This window comes from Ornithodoros turicata, chromosome 8 (genome assembly GCF_037126465.1).
Source record: "Ornithodoros turicata isolate Travis chromosome 8, ASM3712646v1, whole genome shotgun sequence".
NCBI classification, from domain to species: Eukaryota; Metazoa; Arthropoda; class Arachnida; order Ixodida; family Argasidae; genus Ornithodoros; species Ornithodoros turicata.
The window spans coordinates 17,084,872-17,108,584 of NC_088208.1; the positions used below are offsets into that span (position 1 = coordinate 17,084,872).

The window sequence follows — 23,713 nt, forward strand, 5'->3', positions numbered from 1 at the left end:
CAAAAATCCACTTTTTTCTACTGACAGTACAATTCTCATGATGCACACGTTTTTCCCTGCACTGCAAGAGTAATTGCAGAGACAGTGCATTTGTTTCTTCTCTGATATGATGTGCAGAACTGTATGATGCAATCTGAAGCATAACGGGTACTGGTCATTCAGTGCCCTCGTACAGTCCCAGTTACCTCTTGACGAATCATCAATTCTAAATTAGCATTTGTGGGGTTGATACTGTGCTGTATGGGTGATAACTAGAGGCTGAAGTTTTTGGGATATATGTATATTTTTTTCCCAATTCGGGATGTAAAAATTGGGGAAATAAACATGTGCTCTAAATTCACGCAAATTCGGGTGAAAAAAACTTCCAGTGTGCTAAATTCAGGGAGATATCAGGCTCTATTACTCAAACGAACTGTACTGATTTGGTGCAAACGGTGATGTAATTGCGTTTGCTGCCAAACGAGCTAGTGTGCATTCCTACAGACATTTCAGTGCGGGCAATTTGCCGGATAAAAATCGGGTTTTACACTAAAGAGGTTACCTTCAGTTGGCGGTGCAAATTCAGAGAAAAAACAGTTTAAATCCAAAAGCTTCAGTGTTAACCTGGGTATATCTTCAGCTCCCACAAAAAGTCTGACCATGTGGATTGCAGTTCCGAGGCTTTGTTACTATAGAGGCTACTTGAAATAGGTCAGCTTGAGTAACTTAGAGCAGCATTGATGTGTTATTGAGTTGACAGTTCTGGGTGATCAACTCGTAATACATATAACAATACTTTTTGCAGTGTCCAGCAAATATCTATCACAAAAATGGAGAAGAATGCAAGGATGGTAATGGGTTTTGCTTCCATGGCAAGTGTCGCACCTCAGATGAGCAGTGCGAGTACATCTGGGGATTCGGTAAGCTCACTTCCTATCCTTTACGGCAAAAATCTGCACTACAGTGAAACCCGTGTACAGTCGCCGACCGATTTTTCGGTCCTCGATTTTTCGGACATGCTCTATTTTTCGGACTCGTTCGCGGAACGGCCGCGGGTTCCATAGAGATGATGTATAAGAACGTCCAAAATTTCGAACGTCATGCAGCTCCATCGCTCGATATTTCAGTCTCTGTTTGCCCAACCCGCGAATTTCTCTCATGGGGTGACGGAAAACATTGGTATCATCTGAAATTCGTATCGAGAGAAATCAACCAACTACAATACTGAAGAAAAAAAAATAGGCAGTGATGATTGTTGATTTTCCATTCCTCTGAGTAGAAGAGGTCTGTCGTAGCGCTTTTGCGTCTTCGTTTTTGGCCAACGGCCCACGTGCTGGCGCGACAGCGCTGTAAAGCGAGCTTCTCCTAAAGCACGCAGCGTTAGGTGAAGCCGACTTGCGGACTTGATGACGGTGGTGCCTCTGTCAGTGTACTTACAGTGACGAAATGTCGCTTCGGGAAATAGAAGTTGATGTTATCAGGCAGAGCTGGAAGCGCGTTAGGAAAGCATCGACAAATTTTTCCAACCTACTAGGGCTTAGTAAAGTTTATTTTGAAGCAAAATTCGTTGTTTCGGACTTCTCGATTATTCGGACTCTTGCACGATCCCCGCCGAGTCCGAAAAATCGGACGGCGACTGTATAACGATATTGACGGTAATCGCGAATTCCATCGTCATACGGGGTACATCGTTAAACGAGGGCTGACCTAAATAGCGCGTCCCGAAAAAGTCGCGCGGTACCCCGCGTGTGGCAAAGAAAAGAAAGAAACAGATGCTAAAAAAAACCTCGAAGCTGCGTAACGTCGCACTGGCTTGGGAAAACGGCGACCAGAACTCGTGGAGGGAACCAGGGAACGTATCAGGACAACTTCTGGCAACATTCCGCGTCACCGTTCCGCAAGTCGGCTTCACCTAGCGCCTGCGTGCTTTAGGAGAAGCTCGCTTTAGAACACTGTCGCGCGACTCGTGGGTGGAAAGCACGTGCTGGGCCCTTTGAATCATCTCGCGAATTTGAGCAGCATTGGCCAAACACGGAGACACAAAAGCGTTACCACCGACCTCTTTCACTGACAGTATTGGAAAATGAGCAGTCGCTGTCTGTTTTCTTGCCTCAATTTTTATTTTGGTTTAATTCTTTCGATACGAATTTCGGATTATAAGAATTTTTTCCTCTACCCCGTGAGATTTGTATCATCCAGATACTGTATCTTACAGCGATTACTTCACGGCGATTTTCGCCGCGAGGTTATGTGAAAACGGGACAGTTATATGAGTTATACGAGTATAACGGCTACACGTTATACGAGCAATCGCAACTGCGGTCTCTATCGCTGTATGCCGGTCGTTTCCCCATACAAACAATGTATGTTTTGACGGTAAAATCATAAATCATCGTTTTACGAGATATCGTTATCCGCGGGTTTTACTGTATAGGGACGTGCGCTTCTCCAGGTGGCGCGCCGAACACTGTGGTGACAGCGCCAAAGTGGTAGAATTGTAACTGACCGGTCGCTCCCTGCATCACCTTTTCATCACTACCAACTTCACTGCCATTCAGAAAAAGCAGATAAGGAAAGCAAACGAAATGTGGATGATTCTTGTGAACTAAACACGACCACTACACGTTCGTGAGCGTACGTTTGCGGAAGCTACACGACCGCTTAGCGCCTTCTTCCTCCGCTCCGAAACTTTACTGCACGGTCCTTATAAGCAGTACCGCACTATAACTAAAGATAATATTTTTAGGCCAATACATGCCCGAGATTGAGCACCCACCTGTCTTGTTATACCACGTTGTGAACCGGACTGAACAGCGCGGAGGTCCCTTGCGGAGAAAACAATTTATTCAAGATTCTCCGGGAACCTGGAAAAACTCTGTGGCTTTAGTCTGGCGTAGTTGAAGTTTATTTAAGTTGAAGTAGTTTCCTGACCATGTCTCGCACTTTAGCGTCCTCAACAACGGCGCGGCAACTGAATAGCTCATCGCTCAGTCCATTCTGGGTACAGAAGTCTCTCTGGTTGTGCGCACACTCTGTCGCCCTGTTGCTGGACATGCTGCCGTAAAGTTCCGATCATCATGCGAGTCGTTTTCCCGGACGCACGCCTCACGGTCCCGGTCATTAGTGACTAGAGCCTGAAGTTTTTGGGAAATATATTTTTCTAAATTTGGGGGGGGGGATAAAAATTGGGTAAATGAACATGTGCACTAAATTCGTGCGAAATCGGGTGAAAAAACTTCGATTACTCTTAAATCGGGGAGAAATCGGGCCCAGTTATTCAAACTAACTGTAGCGGTTTGGTACAAACGGTGATGTAAATGCATTTTTCTGCCAAACAAGTAAGTTGGTGCATCCCTACAGACATCCCAGAGCGTGCAACTTGCCTGGTAAAAATCGGGTTTCACCCTAAACAGGCAACCTTCAATTCGGGGTGCAAATTCGGGGAAGAATCGGGTAAAACCCTAAAACTTCAGGCTCTGGCCTGACTTTTTCGGGTTTTATTTTTGGCCAAATTCGGGGGGTAAATATCGGGTGATATTTTTCATTCGAAAATTCGGGTGTATTCCGGTTAAATCCCGTTACGGCATATTCTGTCGTCAGGAATTCGGGTGTATTCGGGTGATTTTCTTTTTTGTTGTTTAATAACAATTTGTCTTAACATGGAACTAATGTTTAGCAATGTTATCAAAACCTTATTTTAATGCACGCTTATGAGTGTGCCTCGCGACCCGGATGTTTTCGTGTAGATTCGGGTTAAACCCGAATCTTACAGATTTCGTTCGGGGGGGGGGGGGGGGGGTAAATATCGGGCGGATACGGATTTAACCCTAAAAAGTCAGGCCCTAATTATAAGCGGTATTCGTACACATTACGTTCTGTGAGAAGAATACTGGGGGGCTGGAAAAAGCCACGTTATAACCGGTTACGTTATAAGTGGTCTCCACTGTACGTACAAACCCGAGCGTGTTTCTTTCAGGAGCAAAGCGGTCGGATGAAAAATGTTTCGCGGAGTACAACGTGCAGGGCAGTCTGAGCGGAAACTGCGGCCACGACGGGAATGACGGGTTTGTCAAGTGCAGGCCAGAGCACGTCCTGTGCGGCACCCTGCAATGCCAACGTGGCACCCGCACCCCAATCGTGGTCGGCATGGAGAAGCAGTACACCCGCACCATTGTCTCCATTGGGGGATCCGAGTATGAATGCAAGTGAGTAACACTTCTTCATCCTTGTCTCTCGAGAGCCCATCTTGAGATAATATTGTTAGCAGATGATAGCAGTGATTGCCTGCTTGCTCCTAAACAGTTAAATTAACAGGTTCGTTAGGGCCAAAGTTGAAAGCAACAAATGCACAATGCAAAGATATCATGGGAAACAGCGCCTTCGGACTGCTAAAACCTTCCACTGCGACATAGGAAAGGGGGGTAGTCTCATTCCGTGTGCACATCTTCTACGTGCTACATATGTACAGCTCCTGTCAACCTTAATAATAATAATACATGAAAAAATTCAGTCTCATTTCAGACCGTGATTGTAGCCACCCTGGGGGGCACTGTGGGAATATTAACTGAACAAAATCCTTGCGTTAAACTAACGCAATTTTTTGTTCAATTAGGTTTTTCCTTTTGGCCCCAAGGGTTGCTGTAATCTCGCTCGGAAACGATACCATATCTTTTCCACTGTTATTGTTAAGCTTGATGAGAGCTGTACTGATGTGCCGTGACGTGTGCTTCGTGAGTCCACCTGGCTTTCTCTGCTTCGTTGTTTGCAGAAACCATGTTGTTCCTGTCAACTTTTAGATGCCTACGGATTATTAACAGATTATTACGGATTATTATACGGATTATTAATAAGTTACGTTTCTTGTAGGGTGTCGATGGGATCATTCAGTTCGGAATTCCCGGACATAGGTATTGTCTGGGATGGGACCAAGTGCGGGGTTTCCAGGGTGAGCCACAGGCCTTCGTGATTCTTGGTCGCATTTTTGCGTTAGAGTGATCCGCAGCACGCCAATGTACCTTTCAGATCTGTGTGAACAAGACATGCGTTCCAGTGGACAACTACAGGGACCTTGGTACTTGCCCCAGCAATAGCATAGCTCTGACGTGCTCAGGGCATGGGGTGAGTTCGTGTTTTGAGGTTAGGCACAGTAAAATCTGTTTGTTACCCAGGCAGCTCTATGGTGGACACTAGTATCTGTAGTAAACAGTACGTAGGGCCACGTGTTCTTAGGTTTTATGTTTTTCTAAAACTGGGTGTAAAAATCGGGTTTTACTGTATTTCAGGGGCTGTAAAATCAGGTGGAAAAGTACATTTTCGGGTGTAAAATAAAAAAGAATGAGCACTTTTCGTATTTTTGATGAACACAAGCTGCAGGGCAGTCATGTTGAATGGGTAGGGCATAGCACTCAGCAATTCCTCTATCACTGGCGGAACTGGGTCTTTGCCAGGTTAGCTTTCGGGGTTCTTCGGTTTGGGGTTTCGGGGTTTGGGGACAATGATGCAAATCTGGGGTAAAAATGGGTCTTACTGGGTTTAACCCGAATACACAGGGCCCTGCCATGCCAGGATGAAATTAAAAAAAAAATTATAGGATTGTAGATATAATAATTGTGCTCTGTCGTGGAGCTTTTCGTGAAGATCACTCTTTGTATGGTCGTCTGCATCGTGTGCTATACACGGTACATATCATGACTGTGACGAGTGAGCGACGGATGCATACTGAAGATCCCAAATTACGCTTCCCATGCTCTGGAGTCATGTTCAGGGCATGTAATACAAGGAATAGACCCGCCCCTGTTAAACAAATGACGTCACAGTGTTCGACAGCGCCACCAATTTGGTAGAGTTGAACTGCGCTCGAAGCTAGAGGCGAAGAAGATCGCGCCCGAAAGCCACGGTCTTGAGGGGATTACTATGGTCCCTGAAGGGGACGCGACCTTCGGTCCTACTTTTCTTTCGATAGGAGGCAGCGAGCATCCATTTGTGGAACCCAGCCCTCCCCATCCGTTTTTTTTTTTTTTTCCGGCTTTAGTCTGTCTACCAACGTCATGATGATGTTTCACGGGTAGAGGTCCATTGAGAAACCGCAGGGAAAAAAATAAAAAATAAAAAGATCACGTCACCGCTATGGCTTCTGGTTTTCTGCTGCGCCAAATTCAAAATTCTGCGATTTTCCTCGTCAAGGAGTCAACAGCTGCTCGAAACAAGAAACACTTTATTTTCTTGGATAATGAGGGAACAATAATGAGGCCATAACGATAATGTTTGAGTGTGGATGTGCTTTTCCCTTTCTGTCAGTGTTACGTACTATTTTCTGAGGCTAATCCAGGCTGCTCACTAAATAACAGGCAGCTATGAGGGAACTTAGTACTTTATTAACAAATGAATGTTACAGCCCAGGTCTATTGCCCTGGGAGTTCACCCAACTTTCTCACGAACGTGACTCGATGAATGTGCAGGTGTGCTCCAACGTGAACTCATGCTACTGCGATAAAGGATACATGGCACCCGATTGCAGCCAACGAGTGAACGCGACAGAGCCACCTACACCAGCACCCATCACGTCAGCACCACCGCCAGCCCCTGTACCCACCGATCCAACCAAAGGACCAAAGACCAGTTTTGATGGTAAGGGTTTTGACGTACAGCGGGTGGTTGCAAAAATCTGGTTTTATTTTGGGAGCTTTAAAACGGGGTTAAATCGAGTCTTATCGGGTGGGAAACCACATTTAGGGTCTAAAACAGAAAAGACAACATTTCTTATTTCGGAGCAGCAGTGCTAAGTGTGCCATGCTTATTATGCCTGTAGAGCACTATAGTGCTCTGTAGTGCTCTACAGCCCTAAGAGCTCTATAGTACTAAGAGCACTACAGTGAACCCTCGTTATTATGACCATGGTCGTTGCCGAAAATTTTGGTCATAATGCGGAATTGTCATATTAACGGGGGGGATTTGCAGAGGTTTCACTGCATTGTTCCTCAGGAGTATGGTCGTAAAGCGCGTATGTCAGATTATCGGGGGTCATATTAACGAGGGTTCACTGTATAGCACCAAGCTCTAAGAGCACTGTAGTGCTCCACAGGGCCTGTACTGGTAGCTGAATTTGCACTTTTGCGAGTTTGTTTCTGGGATTCTTTATGTTTTACCTAAAGTGAGAATGATGCAAATTGGAGTGTAAAAACGTTTTTTTTTACTGTGTTTAACCCGAAAACACAAGGTACTAATTGAACCTCTGTATGCAATAAGGGGATAAGTCGACTTATCCCATTTTTACTATTTTTGCTGCAATGACATCTACATACCAGTATGTACCTGCCAAAGAAAATTTAGGACCATATTGCAACTTATTGGCCCGCTACAGGAGGGTAAGAAACGGGAAATGCATGTGTGTCAATGGGACGGACAATCAGATCAGGCCCCTTTTCTCGGTTTGGGATTTTTCGACTTATCCCCTTATTGCATACAGAGGTTCAATTATCCTCAGAGTTTTAGGGTTAATCTCAGTAAAATCAATTGTTATTCCCAATCTGCGTCATTCCAAACTTCAGGCCAAAAGTACTAATTCAGCCACTCGTACGTGCACAATTGACAATTACCGTAATTTCACGCGTATAAGCCGCACCGCAGATAAGCCGCAGGACGCGTTTTTTGGGACGTTTTGAAAATTTTCTGGCAGATAAGCCGCACCCGCAGATAAGCCGCGGGCAATACGAGACGACTGATTTGTGTGACAAAGGAGACCATAGAGAAGGCCATAAACCATGTCGTCCATACTCCGGGATCGGCACAGTGTACAACAGAGGAGGTCAGTTCTGGAGTTCTACCAAGATCGGATTGTGCCCTTGTCGGGTGTTTTTCGTGGGCTGATGGGTCAGTGATCTTCCAGAAGACGTGAATCACTGTCACCACTTTCCTTAAAGCTGCTTGGGGGAATGCACCAGGAAGATCAATCTACTCGAATGTGGACCCGTCCCTGTTACGCACTGTTCGTGCATCGGCAGGGCAGTGCTGTTCCAGAGACACTGTCGGCCCTTTCGTTAAAATCGGCGTATGGGGAAAATACCAGGAAAAAATAGTCATCAGATAAGCCGCACCGGTGGATAAGCCGCAGAGCGCCCGTGAGAAAAAAAATTGCGCATAAGCCGCGGCTAATACGCGTGAAAATACGGTACTAAGTACCTCACAGTTGGCATTGCCTCTCCATTTCATGTTCATGCGATGCTCGTGTGAAATGTAAAAAGCACTTTTTCTGTTTTCTTCTGCTCAAAAGTATGCTCGTTCGCATGACGTCACCCGATTCTTACCCTCCCCCTTCTGATTTTAATAAAAACAAAAACCCACCGTGCGAAGAAGGGTGCAGGACAACATGCTGTCAAATTTTTCACGATGGAGTAAATTAAAGTCGTATTGGGTTGTTTCTGCCACTGTCTCTCTGTTAGTGTGTTTTGTGCTGCCCACCAATCATTTGCCTGAATTGCAGTGGCTCATAAGGATGCACTAAGTACCCCGTCGCTGGTCATAGTCCTCGTTTCCGTCGTTGGGGGTGTCTTCATCTTTTTTGCTCTGCTTGCCACCTGCTATAGGTGAGTACTTGGCATTAACCGTATCCCCCAGAAAGACATTATGGCACTCCCACAGTGCTTGTGGTAGTACAGTTTGCACTGTTAAAAATGTTGTCTGTATGTAGAGCCAGATGTCTGGGGTGTAGAAATTGGATGTTATCCTGGAAACAACAAAACATTGGTGGAGTCGGATAAAACGTATTTTTAAAGTCGAACGTCGATATAATGAAACTCACGGGGACCGCAGTTTCTTTTGTTGTATCGAACATTTGAATTGAAGGTCACGAATCGCAACATTTGCGAGGGCGCGCACTGTACATAAGCGTCGATAACTCAGACACTGTTGACGTTATTAACGTTTGAACTGAGATCAGTGGTCCCTTAACTTGAATTTAACACATAACTCTGCTTCATTAAAGGGACTTATTGTCACTGAAACATTCATTGCATCACCAACTAACATTTGTAAAAAAGAATTGAGTGCTGTTGGTGAAACCGGGCCTTAGTGGGCCTGCTGTGAAATTTTTAAGGTGCTCCCGATACAATATAAACTCCTGATGCATAGAGTACATCTATGGCTTGGTCCTGACCAGCTTACCATAAAGGGATTCTACTGTATGCCCGAGGAAGCAGAACAATATTGTACCATGATCAAGATGTGTGGTGCATTGCGCTGTTTTAAAAGGACACGTTGATTGGGCTGATATATTTTTGTTCTCCTGGTGCCAATTTAGGAGAAGCACTGTGCCCAAGCTGGAGCCTCAGCAGCCCAAGAAGCACCCCAGCCGTAAAATTCCGCCCCCTCACACTGCAGGAGGACCCAAAACCGAGCCTCAAGAGGTGGCCGCTGGCACCACCCTTGATAATCGCATTATCACTTTCGGGAGCATGCCTTCGTACAGGTGAGAATGCCTCGGAAACAATGTCTTTGTTTACGGAACACAGTTTGAGTGTGGGATTATGAATATATTGCAGTGTGTTTCATTGTTTCGCTATGACTAGGGTAGGAAAGTATATATTTTAGAAACATGGATGTACGAAACACAATGAAAATAGTAATTCTATTCACTTTTCAAGCTCTCTGGTTTTCAATATAGTGGAACTCCTACGTAGGGAACCTGCATATAGGGAAGCTATGGATGCAGTAAAGCAAACTTGTGGTAACACCATCCATGAGTAGAGCCTGAAATTTTCGGGAAATATTTTTCCTACATTCGGGGGGTAAAAATCGGGTAAATAAACATGTGCACTAAATTCGTGCAAATTCGGGTGAAAAAACTTCCAGTACGCTAAATTCGGGGAGAAATCGCGCTCAGTTATTCAAACTAACTGTAGCGGTTTGGTACAAACGGTGATGTAACTGCATTTTTCGCCAAACAAGTAATTTTAGTGCATTCGTACAGACATCCCAGTGAGGGCAATTTGCCGGGTAAAAATCGGGTTTCACCCTAAAGAGGCAACATTCAATTCGGGGGTGCAAATTCGGGGAAGAATCGGGTAAAACCTTAAAACTTCAGGCTCTATCCATGAGTGATGTAGTGGGTTTCAGTCGACCAACCAACCTCACTACATAAAGGTTCTGCTGTCATATTTGTCCGCATATAATGTGAGGTGTTGTACCTTGAAAATGAAGCCTTAAAAATGGGGCCGTATCATGTACAAGCTTGCATTGCGCGCGCTACCTGTTTGTGCCACCCACGATCGCGGGCGTCTTGCGCGCAGCGTTCCTAGTAGACGAGTTCAGAAAGTCTCAGAGTGCTTAGCGTCGCTTTGAACTGTGGGAGTTTACTAATACGAAAGAAACGGGTTGCCTCCAAACTGTTCCAATTTCTCCCCTACCGGTCCATTGTCCACGACGTGTCAAGGTCAGCGAAAGCGAAATGTGAAGGATTACAGTCGCCATCCGATTTTTCGGACTCAGCGGGAATCGCGCAAAAGTCCGAATAATCGAGCAGTCCGAAAAAAACGAATTTCGCTTCAAAATAACCTTTGCTAAGCCCTAGTAGGCTGGAAAAATTTGTCGATGCTTTCCTAACGCGCTTCCAGCTCTACCTGATAACGTCAGCTTCCTGAAGCGTCCCGAAGCGACATTTCGTCAACGTACACTGTGAGAGGCACCGCCGGCATCAAGTCCGCAAGTCGGCTTCGCCTAACGCATGCGTTGTTTAGGTGAAGCTCGCTTTACAGCGCCGTAGCGCGACTCGCGGGCGGACAGCACGTGCTGGGCCGTCGGCCAAAAACGAAGACGCAAAAGGGCTACGACAGATCTCTTCTAATCAGAGGAATGGAAAATCAACAATCATCACTGCCTATTTTTTTGCCTCGATATTTTAGTTGGTTGATTTCTTTTGACAGGAATTTCGGATGATACCAATATTTTCCGCCACCCCAAGAGAGAAATTCGCGTGTTGGGCAAACAGAGTCCGAAATATCGAGCGACGGAGCTGCACGGCGTCCGAAATTTTGGCCGTTCTTATACATCAACTCTATGGGACCCGCGACCGTTCCGCGAGTCCGAATAATCGAGCATGTCCGAAAAATCGGGGTCCGAAAAATCGGTCGGCGACTGTATTCGTCGTTCCCCCGCTCAGCAAGCGCCCAGGATGCAATGCGTGCGCAAAAGAGCACTGGGATTTTCTGAACTCGTCTATTTGCCCTTCCCAGCTCCATTCGTCTACAGCAGCGCATCCCATGAAAAAGCGAGTACTGAGAGAGGGCTAAAGGAAAGTGTGTCACTCTTTCACGTGAGTTAGTGGGTGCCCTGTCGCTCTGTTGTTTTGGACGTGTGCGTTGGCAAAACCAAAAGCGATGTGAAAATATTAGGGGTGTGCGAATCCGAATATTTTAAGTCGAATCGAATATCGAATCGAATGGGAGAAGAAATTCCGAATACCGAATTGAAAATCGAATATTCGTGCAAAATTTAGAATATGTGACTTTCACACTAAAATTTTTCCATTTTGTAGCCCACGCATTTCGTGTAATTTTTCTGGCATAAACTGTCACAAGAGAGACATGCAATTCTTCTGTTTAAAGCCCCTACTCTTTTAATTTTACATGAGAGTGCTTCCTGCTTTTCAGGTGAGCCTACACTTACTGGAGTGATTACCTTCATTTCAAAATTTTATGTCAGGCAGTGGCCTGTTATACGGATGAGGCTGTAATTGTTTCAGACAACCACAGGCCATTTCTGAAACAAATGAATTGGCATCCTGCCTCAGCTTTGCCATGAACACCCTTTAGTTCCTTCGCTCTTGCCCGAGGAAGCTGCACTGCTGAAATTTTGGACATGAAGGACACCTTTAAGACACCCTTCTTGTTCGCAGGCTGTAGTCATTATTCAAGAGTTCTAACGTTTTAAAGGCAACCTCACAGACATGAAATCAAAGTCCCCCGTCGCCAACGCTAAACCGCATGTGGGAGGGGCGGCACCCCTTCCATAGACGATGTCTACAAAACTAAGTTTGGGTAATGTTATCTTAAACTAAACACCGTCCTCTGTGCTGGTCCTGCAGCAAGGGCAATTTCGTAAAGCAGGCTTCACCTCATGCACGGAAGCATCAGGTCAAGCCTACTTTCGGGTTGTGTCGTGTTACGTTCGTGGAAAAGTCGAATATTCGAAAAATCGAATATCGAATATTCGATTCGCGTATCGAATAGTTCGAGCGTTTGATATCGATTCGAATTCGAGAACTCGAATATTCGCAAACCCCTAGAAAATATAGTAGAAACATGCGACCTACTCAGCTACATTATTTATTCGACGATAAGGCGAGGTTTTTTGCAGTAATTTTTGCCCCGGAAATTCACGCTCACTTATATACGCGGACGGCGCCGTGAGCACAGCGGCGCTGCCTGACAAACACGTCCCATTCCCCCTCAGCCACCCTCTCCTCGCTCGGGTTGCACACCGCATAGCCGCATAGCTCCACGTGGTTTCGGAGTGACTCCGGAATGGTTTCAAAACGACAAGTCGGCATACTTAGTATGACACAGCGTTCAAGAAGAAGGTCATATTAGAAGCTGAAGTCGTCTAGAATTGTGCGGCGAGGAGAAAGTACGACGTCCCTCAAAACAATGTGCAGCAGGGGTTATAAATAGAGCCTGAAGTTTTCGGGAAATATTATTTCAAAAATTCGCGGGGTAAAAATCGGGTAAATAAACATGTGCACTAAATTCGTGCGAATTCGGGTGAAAAAACTTCCAATATGCTAAATTCGGGGAGAAATCGGGCTCAGTTACTCAAACTAACTGGACTGGTTCGGTGCAAACTGTGATGTAACTGCGTTTGCTTCCAAACAAGTAAGTCAGTGCATTCCTACAGACATCCCAGTAAGGGCAATTTGCCGGGTAAAAATCGAGTTTCACCCTAAAGAGGCAACCTTCAATTCGGGGTGCAAATTCGGGGAAGAATCGGGTAAAACCCTAAAACTTCAGGCTCTAGTTATAAATTGGGTATATAAACATGTGCTCTAAATTAATGCGAAATCTGGTAGAAATACTTCCAGTACGCTAAATTCGGGGATAAGTCAGGCTCGGTTACTCAAACTAACTGTACTGGTTTGGTACAGTGCTGGACAAAAGTTCACAGAACACGCTCCGGTGCAAGTCCGTACGGTTCCATTCGCGCCAAGTATGTCACTCTGAGGAAGGAATGCGCCGGACGGTGTTGCGTAAACTTTCGTCTAGCACCGTACATACGGCACTGTAACTGCATTTGCTGCCAAACAAGTTAGTGTGCATCTCTACAGACATCTCAGTGAGGGCAATTTGCCGGGCGAAAATCGGGATTCACCCCGAAGAGGCAACCTTCAATTCGGGGGAAGAATCGCGCTAAAACTTCAGGCTCTAGCATTACAGTATGGTCTTACTGTGTGTAACCCTGAAACACAGGGCTCCAAGAATGATGAAAGTAGTGATGAAGTGTGCCGCCTGCTCTTTCCAGGGAGGACAAGCTCCAGGAGCTGAAACGCGTGCAGCGGCCCGACGGGGGGGACGCCGACGAGACGTCCACCTTCATCGAGCTCTCCCCCAACAACCTCAGCAAAGATGGCGCCAAGTGGACCACTGCCGCCGCCAACGCCGCCCTTGCGGCAGGCGCCACAAATCCTCCGGACACTCTGACCGAAGTCGAACGAACCCTGAAGAGCCTCAGCGGATATCACGAAGAGATCCTCGAAGCCCTCCACTCTGCATCGTCGCACGCGAGCCCGGGGACGGACAGCCGGCGCGGGGACACCCTCCCGCGAGGGTCGGGAGGCGACCTCAGTGCGGACGAGCCCCTTCGCATCCGGAACCTGGAGGACCTGCTCCGCCAACTCGAACCCGGATCCGAGCGGATGAGCGAGCCAGAGGCGGACCGACAGTACCTGGCATCCGTAGGAGGCCCCTACGGAGGTTGCTTTTACGGGGTCGGAGGACCCTACGCCTCGCTGGTCCGCGACGAAGAAGAGGGCAGCGAAGAGGCCCCGACCTACTCGGCACCCCATTTGCTGCGATCAGCCAGCGAGGAAGCCCTGCCCGTCGTGGGGAGGGCCGCATTCTCCGCTCCTTCCCTGCCCAGTCCACCGTCGGAGGAGTCGGGGTCCTACGAGGAGAGTCCCTTTCCGCCGCCCCTGCTGCCCGGCCCCCCGCGGAGGGCCAGGGTCAAGAAGAAGTTTCCCGAGTACAAGGTGTAGACCCTTGCCACACACACAAAAAAAATGTGTTCTAGTGTTGCCTTGTGGGATGACCGGGAGGATGACCTAGCGTGGATGGAGGCATGGCGGGCAAGGGTTAACGAGTGACGCAGAAGAGAGAGTACAAACGTGTGCAAATGACAAGTTATATAGTATACTAGTAGCTATAGCCTCTATCAACGTAGAATAGCCGAGTGAAAGGAAGCCTTGGCTTGTCCTCGTTGTGCGAATACGACGAGAAAGTTGAACTGCAAATAAGATTGTGCGGCAGTCAGTTTATACTTCCATACTTCCAGGGCAAGAGCCAGTGTGTATTTTATACGGTTGGTCGTACGGTGTGTCCCAACGGAAGTTTGTCCCCCCGAGACAGAACTTCCCGGGAGATTATGGCAACTGTTCCGCGTAAGGGGACTTCCGACACAGTCAGGGCTGATTACCAGTGCCTGCTCTGTGGTTGCCATCCCGTTGGCTAAGTGCTGGGTACTCTTTTTTTTTTTTTTTTTAACCTGCTAGAATCTTCTCGTGTGTATGACGTGGACAGCAGGGGGGTCAGTGCTCAGTGGTGCAGCTAGTGGAACCCACCACACGCATGCCGCAAAGGGATATAAGTATGCCCACCGTCTGAAGTGACCGGAATAGTTCTTTCCTGCGGACATTTGTGGCATGGGAAGCAGTGTGAAATAATTAGCTCAGCCCAAACTCAGGTACGCTTGGCCGTGGTGAGAAAGGCAGTTGTGTAGGTCTTCGTTCGGACCTGAAAGCACTCTCTGGGGAAGCAGTAGAAAATAAGAGATGCTTTAGGAACACTTCAGATTTTTTTTTTTTTTTACGCACTAGGAAATAACTCTTATCCATGTCCTGTCTAGTGTGTAAGGCACTGTAATGCCAATTTTACTTGCACAGTCAGTCCACTGCTTTTGTTTATGTGTTCCTTTCTTTTTTTCGTTTAACTCAATTTTTCTTGTGCCAGCTGCAGTTATTTTATGTACCATGCACACCTATTGGTTACTGCCATGTTCCAACAATGCACGACAATTTTTTTTAGCTATCCTTGAGGTGGTGTTGTCGTAAAACGGCAATTTTGGTTGCAGTTCCCCTCCCCCACCACTACCGCAACTTGAAACAGTTTATTTTTTGTGTTTTTTTATAACATTGTGAGTGGAGCGACTTCACCACAAAGAAACAAACAAGAATGTCCCAAATGCCCAACAAATGTTGACAGAAAGCAGCTGATAAAGATTACTAGATCTTCAGACTGAAAAAGATTTTCTCATTGTCATTGGCTTTCTAACGTGTCCTGGACTTTCTTTCTCTCTCTCTTTTTCTCCGATGTCAACCAGTTTGTGACGCAAAATGAGAGAGCAGTCACGTTCAAACTCTTGTTAAGGAAGACAAGGGGCAAAGAAGGGAAGGGCAATGCTGAAGAGAGAGAAAGAAAGAGAACAGCATTTTCTTTCTTGTCTTCTTTGTCCCTTGTCTTCTGTTGAGCTGACACTTGTCTTGTCTCAGAGTCACCAAGTACCCCAGCTATCAGTTTTATTTAATTAAGGATTTTAGGGGTAACTGATTGAGACCGATGAGAAAGGGAGCTGTCATAAGCATAGCTGAACTAATATATCTTTGGGCATTTTAGACATTTAGGGCATTTTATGCTCGTTGTAATGGTACTCGCTTTCCACGATAGCGAAACCCCCCCCCCCCCCCCGAGACGAGGAGGGACGTACACAATGTCTCAAAAAACGTGTGTCCCTCCTTGTCCCTTGTCCCGGAGTTTTCGCTATCGCGGATACTTATCCACCCTTTCACTTCACTCTCTCTCTCTCTGTTTTGTATAACAGTAATCAAATTTCAGTAATAGTGCTACCAGTAATTTCATGTTGAATGGGCTGGTTACACATAACCCGTATGCATAACCCGTATGCATATGGGTACGCATATGCTAACCCGTATGGATATGCTTTGGGCTCTTGCACCACTGGCTGAAGAACGCATCAAGCACTGTTGCACTTCTTCAGTTTTTGCTGACCCACTTTTCAAGCAGTCATTTATTTGTACTGCAGCTTGTAAACAGTACAGCTTTCCAATTACTGTAGGCAGAAAAGTGACACAGCGCGTTAGCGGTATGAGTGTGAAACTTTCACGTTAGCATTTGTCCAGTGGAAGATTTTAGGTATATATACATACATACATACATCATTCCTTTAAAACCACCTTATGATTTCCGTCACTTGAAAATGTTTGGGGCTGCATTGCCCAAGTGGGACTTTTTCCCCTGCAGAGATACACCGTGTCCCGGAGAGACTCCGGGCTTTTCACATCACATGGCAGCTATATTTCCTTGCCCAAGGAATATCTTTCTCACTGCAGCTCTTTGGTATAGTCTTAGGGAGAAGTTGCAGTGAAAACACCTTGCAGAGCAATTAGCGACGGGGGGGCGCTGTACTGAAGCTTTGACGTCTCGAATTGAGCCATGTCCATGGCAAACCACAAGCCCACACACTGACTGCCAGTAAAAGCAATAAACTGGAACGTCCTCCAGTTGATGTGTGTCGTCGCAGTGCATGTCGTTACTGTGAGAGCTGGCAGCATACGTAGACACTTGTGTTTTTCTGGTTTTGCGTCTTTTGGGAAATTGAGGCCAAAACCGGGTTTTATTTGGGGTCATTATTTCGTAAAATTGGGCAATATTGGGTGGAAAGCAGGTTTTCGGGTGGTACACAAAGAAAAAAAAATTTGCGCTCATCACATCTCAGATGGACACAAGATGTCAAGAGGTGGTGCTGAACATGTGAGCCTAGCGTTTCCCAGTGCCCATATTAGCTGCCGAGTTTGCACGAGTTCGTTTCTGGGGGTGTTCGTTGGTCTTGTCGTAAGTGACAAACGACGCAAATCGGAGGGGGCGGGGGGGTTAAAACGGGTGTTACGAGGTTTGAACGTAGAAAATAAGGCTATAAGCATACACTGTACTCTGTTCAGTGAGAATGTCTGACATAGCGAGAGGGTTTCTGAAACTGCTGAGGATTCCTGTGAGAATCAGAAGTGGCTGAGAGCTTCCAATTCTGGTAGACAAAATGGTATCGTTAAGAGTAACCTGTTTATAAGATACAGAACGTGTATTGAATTGTATTGTATTGTACGAACGCCACGTTCATCGCGCAGACGACGAGCGTGCGACGTGTCTGCTTTGCCTGACTTACGACCGGGGCGTTTCCGTCCGCACTTCGCTTGAGCAGGGCAAACTGAGCTTGCGTTATGTCACCAGAGTTGCCAAACGACTGCCAATCATGCGTTTTGATGCATTGAAGGATGCGTAGGAATGGTGCTAGAAGAACAAAACATCTCGCACTCGCCAGTATGCACCGTAAAAAGAAAGAAAGAAAAAAAAAAGAAGCTGTGTGCTTCTGTAGTAAATAACAATTGGAAGTTGCTATTCGCTCCAAGATCGAACAGTGTCAGCGCGCTGTGGAGAACAGAGAACTATCGCAGTGTGGACGCGTCGTCTGCTTTTACACGTTTATTCCGCGTTCAGTGCCGTAGGGGTAACCGAATAGTGTTGTTCCATCGCGGCACAAGTGATCGTCCGGTGAATGTACACAAGAATTTCGAGAAAGAACCATCAAATCCGAACATCGGCCTACGTGTTATCCACACTAGAAGGGTGACAGTGTCGCCCCCTATAGGTCGATCTCGCAGCGAATAGTTTCAACATTGTGGCCCCAAAAGTTTGAGTACTCTCAAACGCTAGTTCTGTGTGTAGGCAGAAATTAAATTAAATTTGACGTTACGGCGACGATATCAAGACGGGGATTTGCTCAGTACCATTATGTGTAGCTGCTTCACAAAAAATGAGTAGTGTAGTTAACTCTCATTTTGAAATTTGAAGACGCTAGCAGCATCATGTGCCAACTCCTGCTGACGTAGTCATGTTGGTTCCAGAGTGTCTAGAGCACGTACTGCACTGCCATTTATGGAGACGACGTTTCCTAAGATTACGTTTCCGTTTTAATCCAACCGGTTCCTTCCTTAGAAGTTTCCCCCAAATGTAGAGAGAATCTTGCTGAGCAGAGTACAGCAGGTATCCCCCGAAAATGTAGGCACACGTCCGTGCTGTCGAAGTATCGAAGGGGGAACTTTTTTTTTTTTTTCTTTCCTGGTGAGCTTCAGTGCCTGCCTCTAAATGTATCTTTTCTACTTTCGTCGGGTGTGTACATAAGGACATTACTGAGCATAGCAAACTTTTACTGGCCATGCCTGCACTGTACTACTTGGCATGGGATGCAGAGGTAGTTGGTGAGCTGTATCCATGGATAAGTGAGTACCGGTCCCAGTGAGGGGTACCGGTACCACTGCCTCTATGTGAAGGACGACAAAAGCAGATGAAGTAAAATATGTAACAGCATGTGCAATTTACTATAGTGTGTTGCACCTGAATAGTATCTTTTCTGCTGTGTCTTAAGTTGTGCCTAAATGTTAAGATAAATGATGATAATTGAATAGTCCGCACATGATATTTGCCATTTACCAGACTGCAAGCTGTGTCGTGAAAGCTTGCTTACTAGAAACAATAATTTTCATCAAACTACCAAAGCATTAGTAAAATCAGCCATTCGGTATTTTACATGCGGTATATGGTAATCTTTGGACTAAGTGAAGCTCATCATGAAAGTTGGTTTCACTGCCAGACAGATTTTGAAGCCCTTCAACTTCATGGCTCTTAAGTCAGTTCGAGGAATGTTCACATATCTAGTCTGGTGAATGATGAGGCATTGAGAAAGCATGACACAGTTTTCCTGATGGCTGTTAGATTGCTGACATATATTGCTCAGCACTGCACAAACTCTTGAGAGTCTCCTTCAGAAACCATCAGTGTATCGGATAGTGCTACCAGTATGGAATAGCACTTGTGTGTTCTGAGTAAGAAAATTGTCCAGAAATTAAGGTCACTGACTTTGCATGCACAAGACAGGCTATTGGATGTAGCACGCTAAATCTCGCAAAAATGGGTCAGATTGCATCACGTGCACTGTATTTAAAACTAAGACAACACAGTCATTAAGGCGCTCCTACCAGAACTTAGGAATATTGTCACACAGAAGTGTTTCATTTAATTTGCAGCATCGAACAGGCACTGCACCTTTGCTCCTAAATGGAACGACACCGTAATTTTCTGTAAACAGTATCTACCCAGAAGTCCGGGCAATGCTACCAGTAACGAGCAGTAGTTGTCACCGAAAAGCAACCCATAGCTTAGTCTAGCGAAAGCCAAGCATGAGTAAGGTCGTCGCTACTGGTGCTCCTCCTGCTTGGTGTCACATGAACATTGTTCCAAATGTCTATCGCCGCACCTTCCTTATTTCTTTTTTCTATTGCGATGAAGAAAAAAGAATAGTCTGCACTGAAAGTCGCTATGAGCATGCAATATGATGTGATCACACTTTGCTAGCAGCATCTAGCGCTCACGTGTGACAGGCATGATTCTCTGATGATATCACCTTAGTTCGAGCATCAGATATAGAGCATGCACATAGAAAAAGACAAAAAAAAAACATTTTACTCTGATTTTTTTTATTTCTGAAAGCAGTGACCATAATCTTTCTGAGGTACTTTCTTATTTCAGGACACACACAGGGGTTCAGAGACGAGCCATACCCCGGTTACTGCTAATGAATGAACCAGTGCTGGCGAGAGTCTTGTGGTTGCACCCGTGTCCTTGTATGCCCAGCACTTGTCCCACTTGATTCCTTTTGATTCCTGCCGGTGACTGAAACGTGTGTCCTTTCAGATGCCTCCCGTGGACCACCCTCACAGGAGGAACTTCTACAAGTGAGCCCACTCCGACGGAAGACGTTTTGTTTCGCAGGCAGCTCTGTAAATAGTTCTGCCCCGTGTTAAAAGCTCAAAAATTGGGCAGCAGCCAGACCTAGGTCACAATCACAGGACTCTCTCAGCAAACGTTTCATCCCCCTTCTGCTCCCATGTCTAGTGGCACAGTGTCGTCTGCTTGTTGGCCTGAACCCACCCCCCACCTTCCTTTTAGCGAAGAAGTGTACCGTTGTAGTTTGCGTGTGTGCTTGTATTGCTAGCCCAGACATAGCTCTCAACAAGCTCTTCCTTTGTAATACATTACGGATTAAACAAATTTTGTCTTCTAAGTTGTTGCACTGCTTTGTGTGACCTCCACAACGCGTACAGGATACCCATAGGACACTGGATAGTGTGACATTGGCAACAAAACGTACAACAGGTGGTGTTCGTTTTATGTTCTGTCCTTTTTCCCAAATTCAGGGACATGTTGCCAAAGTCGAGTATGTACACCACTTGCATATTACTTTTGTTCAACCGAATAGTTCATTCTACAGATCGGCCTGCAGTACACCATGCAAATAGGCCCGCTCTGTGCGCAGCTCCCCAGTTTCCCACTCTCTTGTAATGCCCGTGGAGAGACTTTATTGGTCCCTCTCCCAAGTGAGGGGATAATATTTCAAGGAGAGGTGCACGAGGTTTCTTCTACCCTCTCCCCTGCTCAGGGACAAATTGTCCTAGCGTACCCCCTCACCCAAGGACGGATGACACTAAGCATTTCTGGTAACTGTCATCAGAAACATAGCCTGTGCACTTCAAATGAAATACTCATTCTGATGTTGCCCCACGTTCTGTGTAGGTGACTATAATATGGACCCGCGGTTGTGGAACATTTCGCAGTCCGTGTTATGTTACGAGTACACTGTGCTGAATGAGCCGGTTCACCTTACTGTGAGCTGGCCCACACCTGGTGTGTGGAGCATTGTGGGAAACACTGAGACGTAAGCACAAAAGAGGGTGTACAACGTGGTTTTACTGCTTGGATGTTATGGGCTGCCAGGACCGTCGCCGAACCAGACCGGGTACCGCACAGGTTAACGGGATCTGTGTTCGATGGATGGCTGAACCGGCGGAGGACCCCGGAATAGATGCGGCAGCTGGAGAGGACCGTGCAGCGCAGTGGAGGTTGAAGTCAACCAAGGGCCGCCAGGGTCCGCAAAAGGCTGCTGTACCTTTCTCGCGAAGCCAGCCTGCACCTTTTCTCGAGCAGCACCTGCAAGGAACCGTCCAGCTTCTCTTCCTCCTCCTTCCAACGCTACTATGCACCAGTGCCACCACATACGCTATACAGCTCATCCGGGTCACAAGCGTGTCGTTAGGAGCTTGAAGCTATGCCATGACATTGGAAATTTTTTGTGCTTCTTAAACATCTCTGTGAAGCCAAACATTTTCTGGGTGTGCTTGACCTATACATTCTGAATGCTGCATTCGAGAGCTGAGTACGAGTGAGGAGTGTGCAGCAGTGAAAATGTCACTGGAATGTGACCATCATGCTGCAAAGTAGTGAAGACATATGCCACAATAAATTCCATTCGGGGAAAGTCAAAACTACATGAAAGTTATCCGTTGCAAACCCTAATGGCGGCACTCTGATATAGTTACCAATATTTTTCTGAAATATTGCGATTCCCGGATATTAGGTCCTGGCGAAAATTACTACACTTGCAGTGTCTTAGCATATATAATGCTGGATAGACAGATACTCTCATTGTTTAGGTGGCAAAATCAGCAACCAATGTGGCAACCGTCATAGTTATACCTTCTCCAGTCCGTCATTTAAAAGTGATGCAGGGAACAGTGCCAACGCCACCCAAAATACAGAAGGCCTGCTTATTGCACCCTCTCCCTCCTTCGCTACGTGGACATAGCGCCCCCCCCCCCCCCTGCGCTGACGGGGTCCCCCATCAATTCCTCAAGTCCAGAAGGGGTCCACGACACACGCATGGCTGAGAACCACTACTGGTGTGGAGTATCTCATGTCGCGCGATGAAACGTCCCACTCATTATGCATAATCAAAATCCATCCGTGTCGTCATCGATACCCGAATCCTCATGGAGTCCTTCCGACAGGTTGGTTGACCTTTCTGTTTCGCTGGCAAACGTTTCTTGGATGAGACGGGGGACGTTTTTCCTGGGCCTCCTTCATAGGAACATGCGCCGACATTTTCCTGACACTGACTGATGAACACCTAGAGACAACAGCCGGTGCCGGCTAGAGTCACTAAATAGAGGCGCAGAGTGGCGACACTGCTACGCCGGCGAGCGAGACCGCCATCTTGAGTCCAACGCGGCTGCGTCGCCTAGCAACGGGACGCCAATCTCCCACTTCTCTGCCGAAGAACTGCGCGCAGACGAGCCAGCTTGCAACCGCTGAAACCGGTTTTGGATGGAGGCGACTCAACATGGACGTCGTGTTCTTGGAAGGAGAAACCACGTGACACGATCTGACCAATCTAGGATACCGGACGGCGGCTCTGGCGTGGAAAAGGAATACGATACTCTGTACCCCTATTTAGTGACTCTAGTGCCGGCATTCGAACCCGGGTATAGTGCTACATCGAGGCCTGGGTGCTTACTTTTTTTTTTTTTCGCTTTTTGGAATACCTCCTGCCAAAGTCCTTCTGTATTTCTGAACCACCCACCAAATAGTAGCTATGAGTAAACTTGTTTCTGTATAATAATAATAATAATAGTTTATTTATCCACATTGGTGGTGGGTGGGAGCCACTGGCACAAAGTCGATCCCGAGATCGCGGGTTCGAACCCGGCCGAGGACACCAGCAACTTGGTGGCAGGGTACAAGTTGCTTAGACACGCCGTCTTCCGCGAGGGACGTTAAATACGGGGTGCCGTGTGATGAGCTTTCATTGTACGTTAAAGAACCCTCAGGTGGGCAAAAGCAATCCACAGACCGACCGCTGTGGCGTCGCTCATGATCTCAGTTGTCTGGCGACGTAAACCCCCAATTATTATTATACTGGCAAAAAGTTGACAGGCAAAAGAATCGACGAGGCCAGGCCCCATTCAGTGTTTCCTTATGCCGGAGGGTAACTATAAAACAAGGAAGGGTACCTGTGACAAGATGAGACCACTATGATTTTACTACAATCGTATTTATGCAACACGATTAAATACAGGAACAAGAGCAAACAATGGGAAGTATTGCTTTTTGTTTTCGACTGTTTGCTTTGAATCTTACAGTAAGATTAATAATTACAATAAAATATAGAGCTTTATTGTCCGCCCTCGCGTGCATTTTTCTTCACTTTTTCTTTGTTTTAGCCCTGTACAGACGAGCTCGCAGTTTATCTCGCTACTACTCAGCTGACCTATGCTCTGCTGTATTGCAAAGCGAATAGCGATCGAGAGATAGCGACATTCCAGTGTCCATTCTCATACTGACTGGGCTATTGACTACACTTTCTCACAATCAAACACTCTAGATTTTGGGTATACATATTTATACGCTAGCGCTTGCGCTTCTGCGGAAAGCGCACAGTGTCTCATAAACGCACATGGACACTCTCAGCAAGGACTGTTCCCTTGTGACGGGGACGATATCATGTGACAGTATAACCTTACACCCAGCTATTAAGATAGCATTGCTTTTTCGCGGAGGCACATCGGCGACCG

General features: G+C 46.5%; 1 protein-coding gene across 6 annotated transcripts in view; it reads left to right on the top strand.

The window, feature by feature from the left end:
• Positions 1 to 20,370, top strand: part of LOC135366553 (disintegrin and metalloproteinase domain-containing protein 11-like) — a 54,171-nt gene extending 33,801 nt beyond the window's left edge. For all 6 annotated transcript variants that reach the window (XM_064599295.1, XM_064599298.1, XM_064599297.1 and 3 more), the window contains 9 exons: positions 785 to 899; positions 3,956 to 4,184; positions 4,846 to 4,924; positions 5,002 to 5,097; positions 6,438 to 6,606; positions 8,459 to 8,561; positions 9,275 to 9,442; positions 13,486 to 14,212; positions 20,001 to 20,370. In XM_064599295.1, the coding sequence (XP_064455365.1) occupies positions 785 to 899; positions 3,956 to 4,184; positions 4,846 to 4,924; positions 5,002 to 5,097; positions 6,438 to 6,606; positions 8,459 to 8,561; positions 9,275 to 9,442; positions 13,486 to 14,212; positions 20,001 to 20,045 (1,731 nt within the window). In that variant the 3' untranslated portion in view covers positions 20,046 to 20,370. The remainder of the gene's footprint in view (positions 1 to 784; positions 900 to 3,955; positions 4,185 to 4,845; positions 4,925 to 5,001; positions 5,098 to 6,437; positions 6,607 to 8,458; positions 8,562 to 9,274; positions 9,443 to 13,485; positions 14,213 to 20,000) is intronic.
• The last annotated feature ends 3,343 nt before the right edge of the window (positions 20,371 to 23,713 follow it).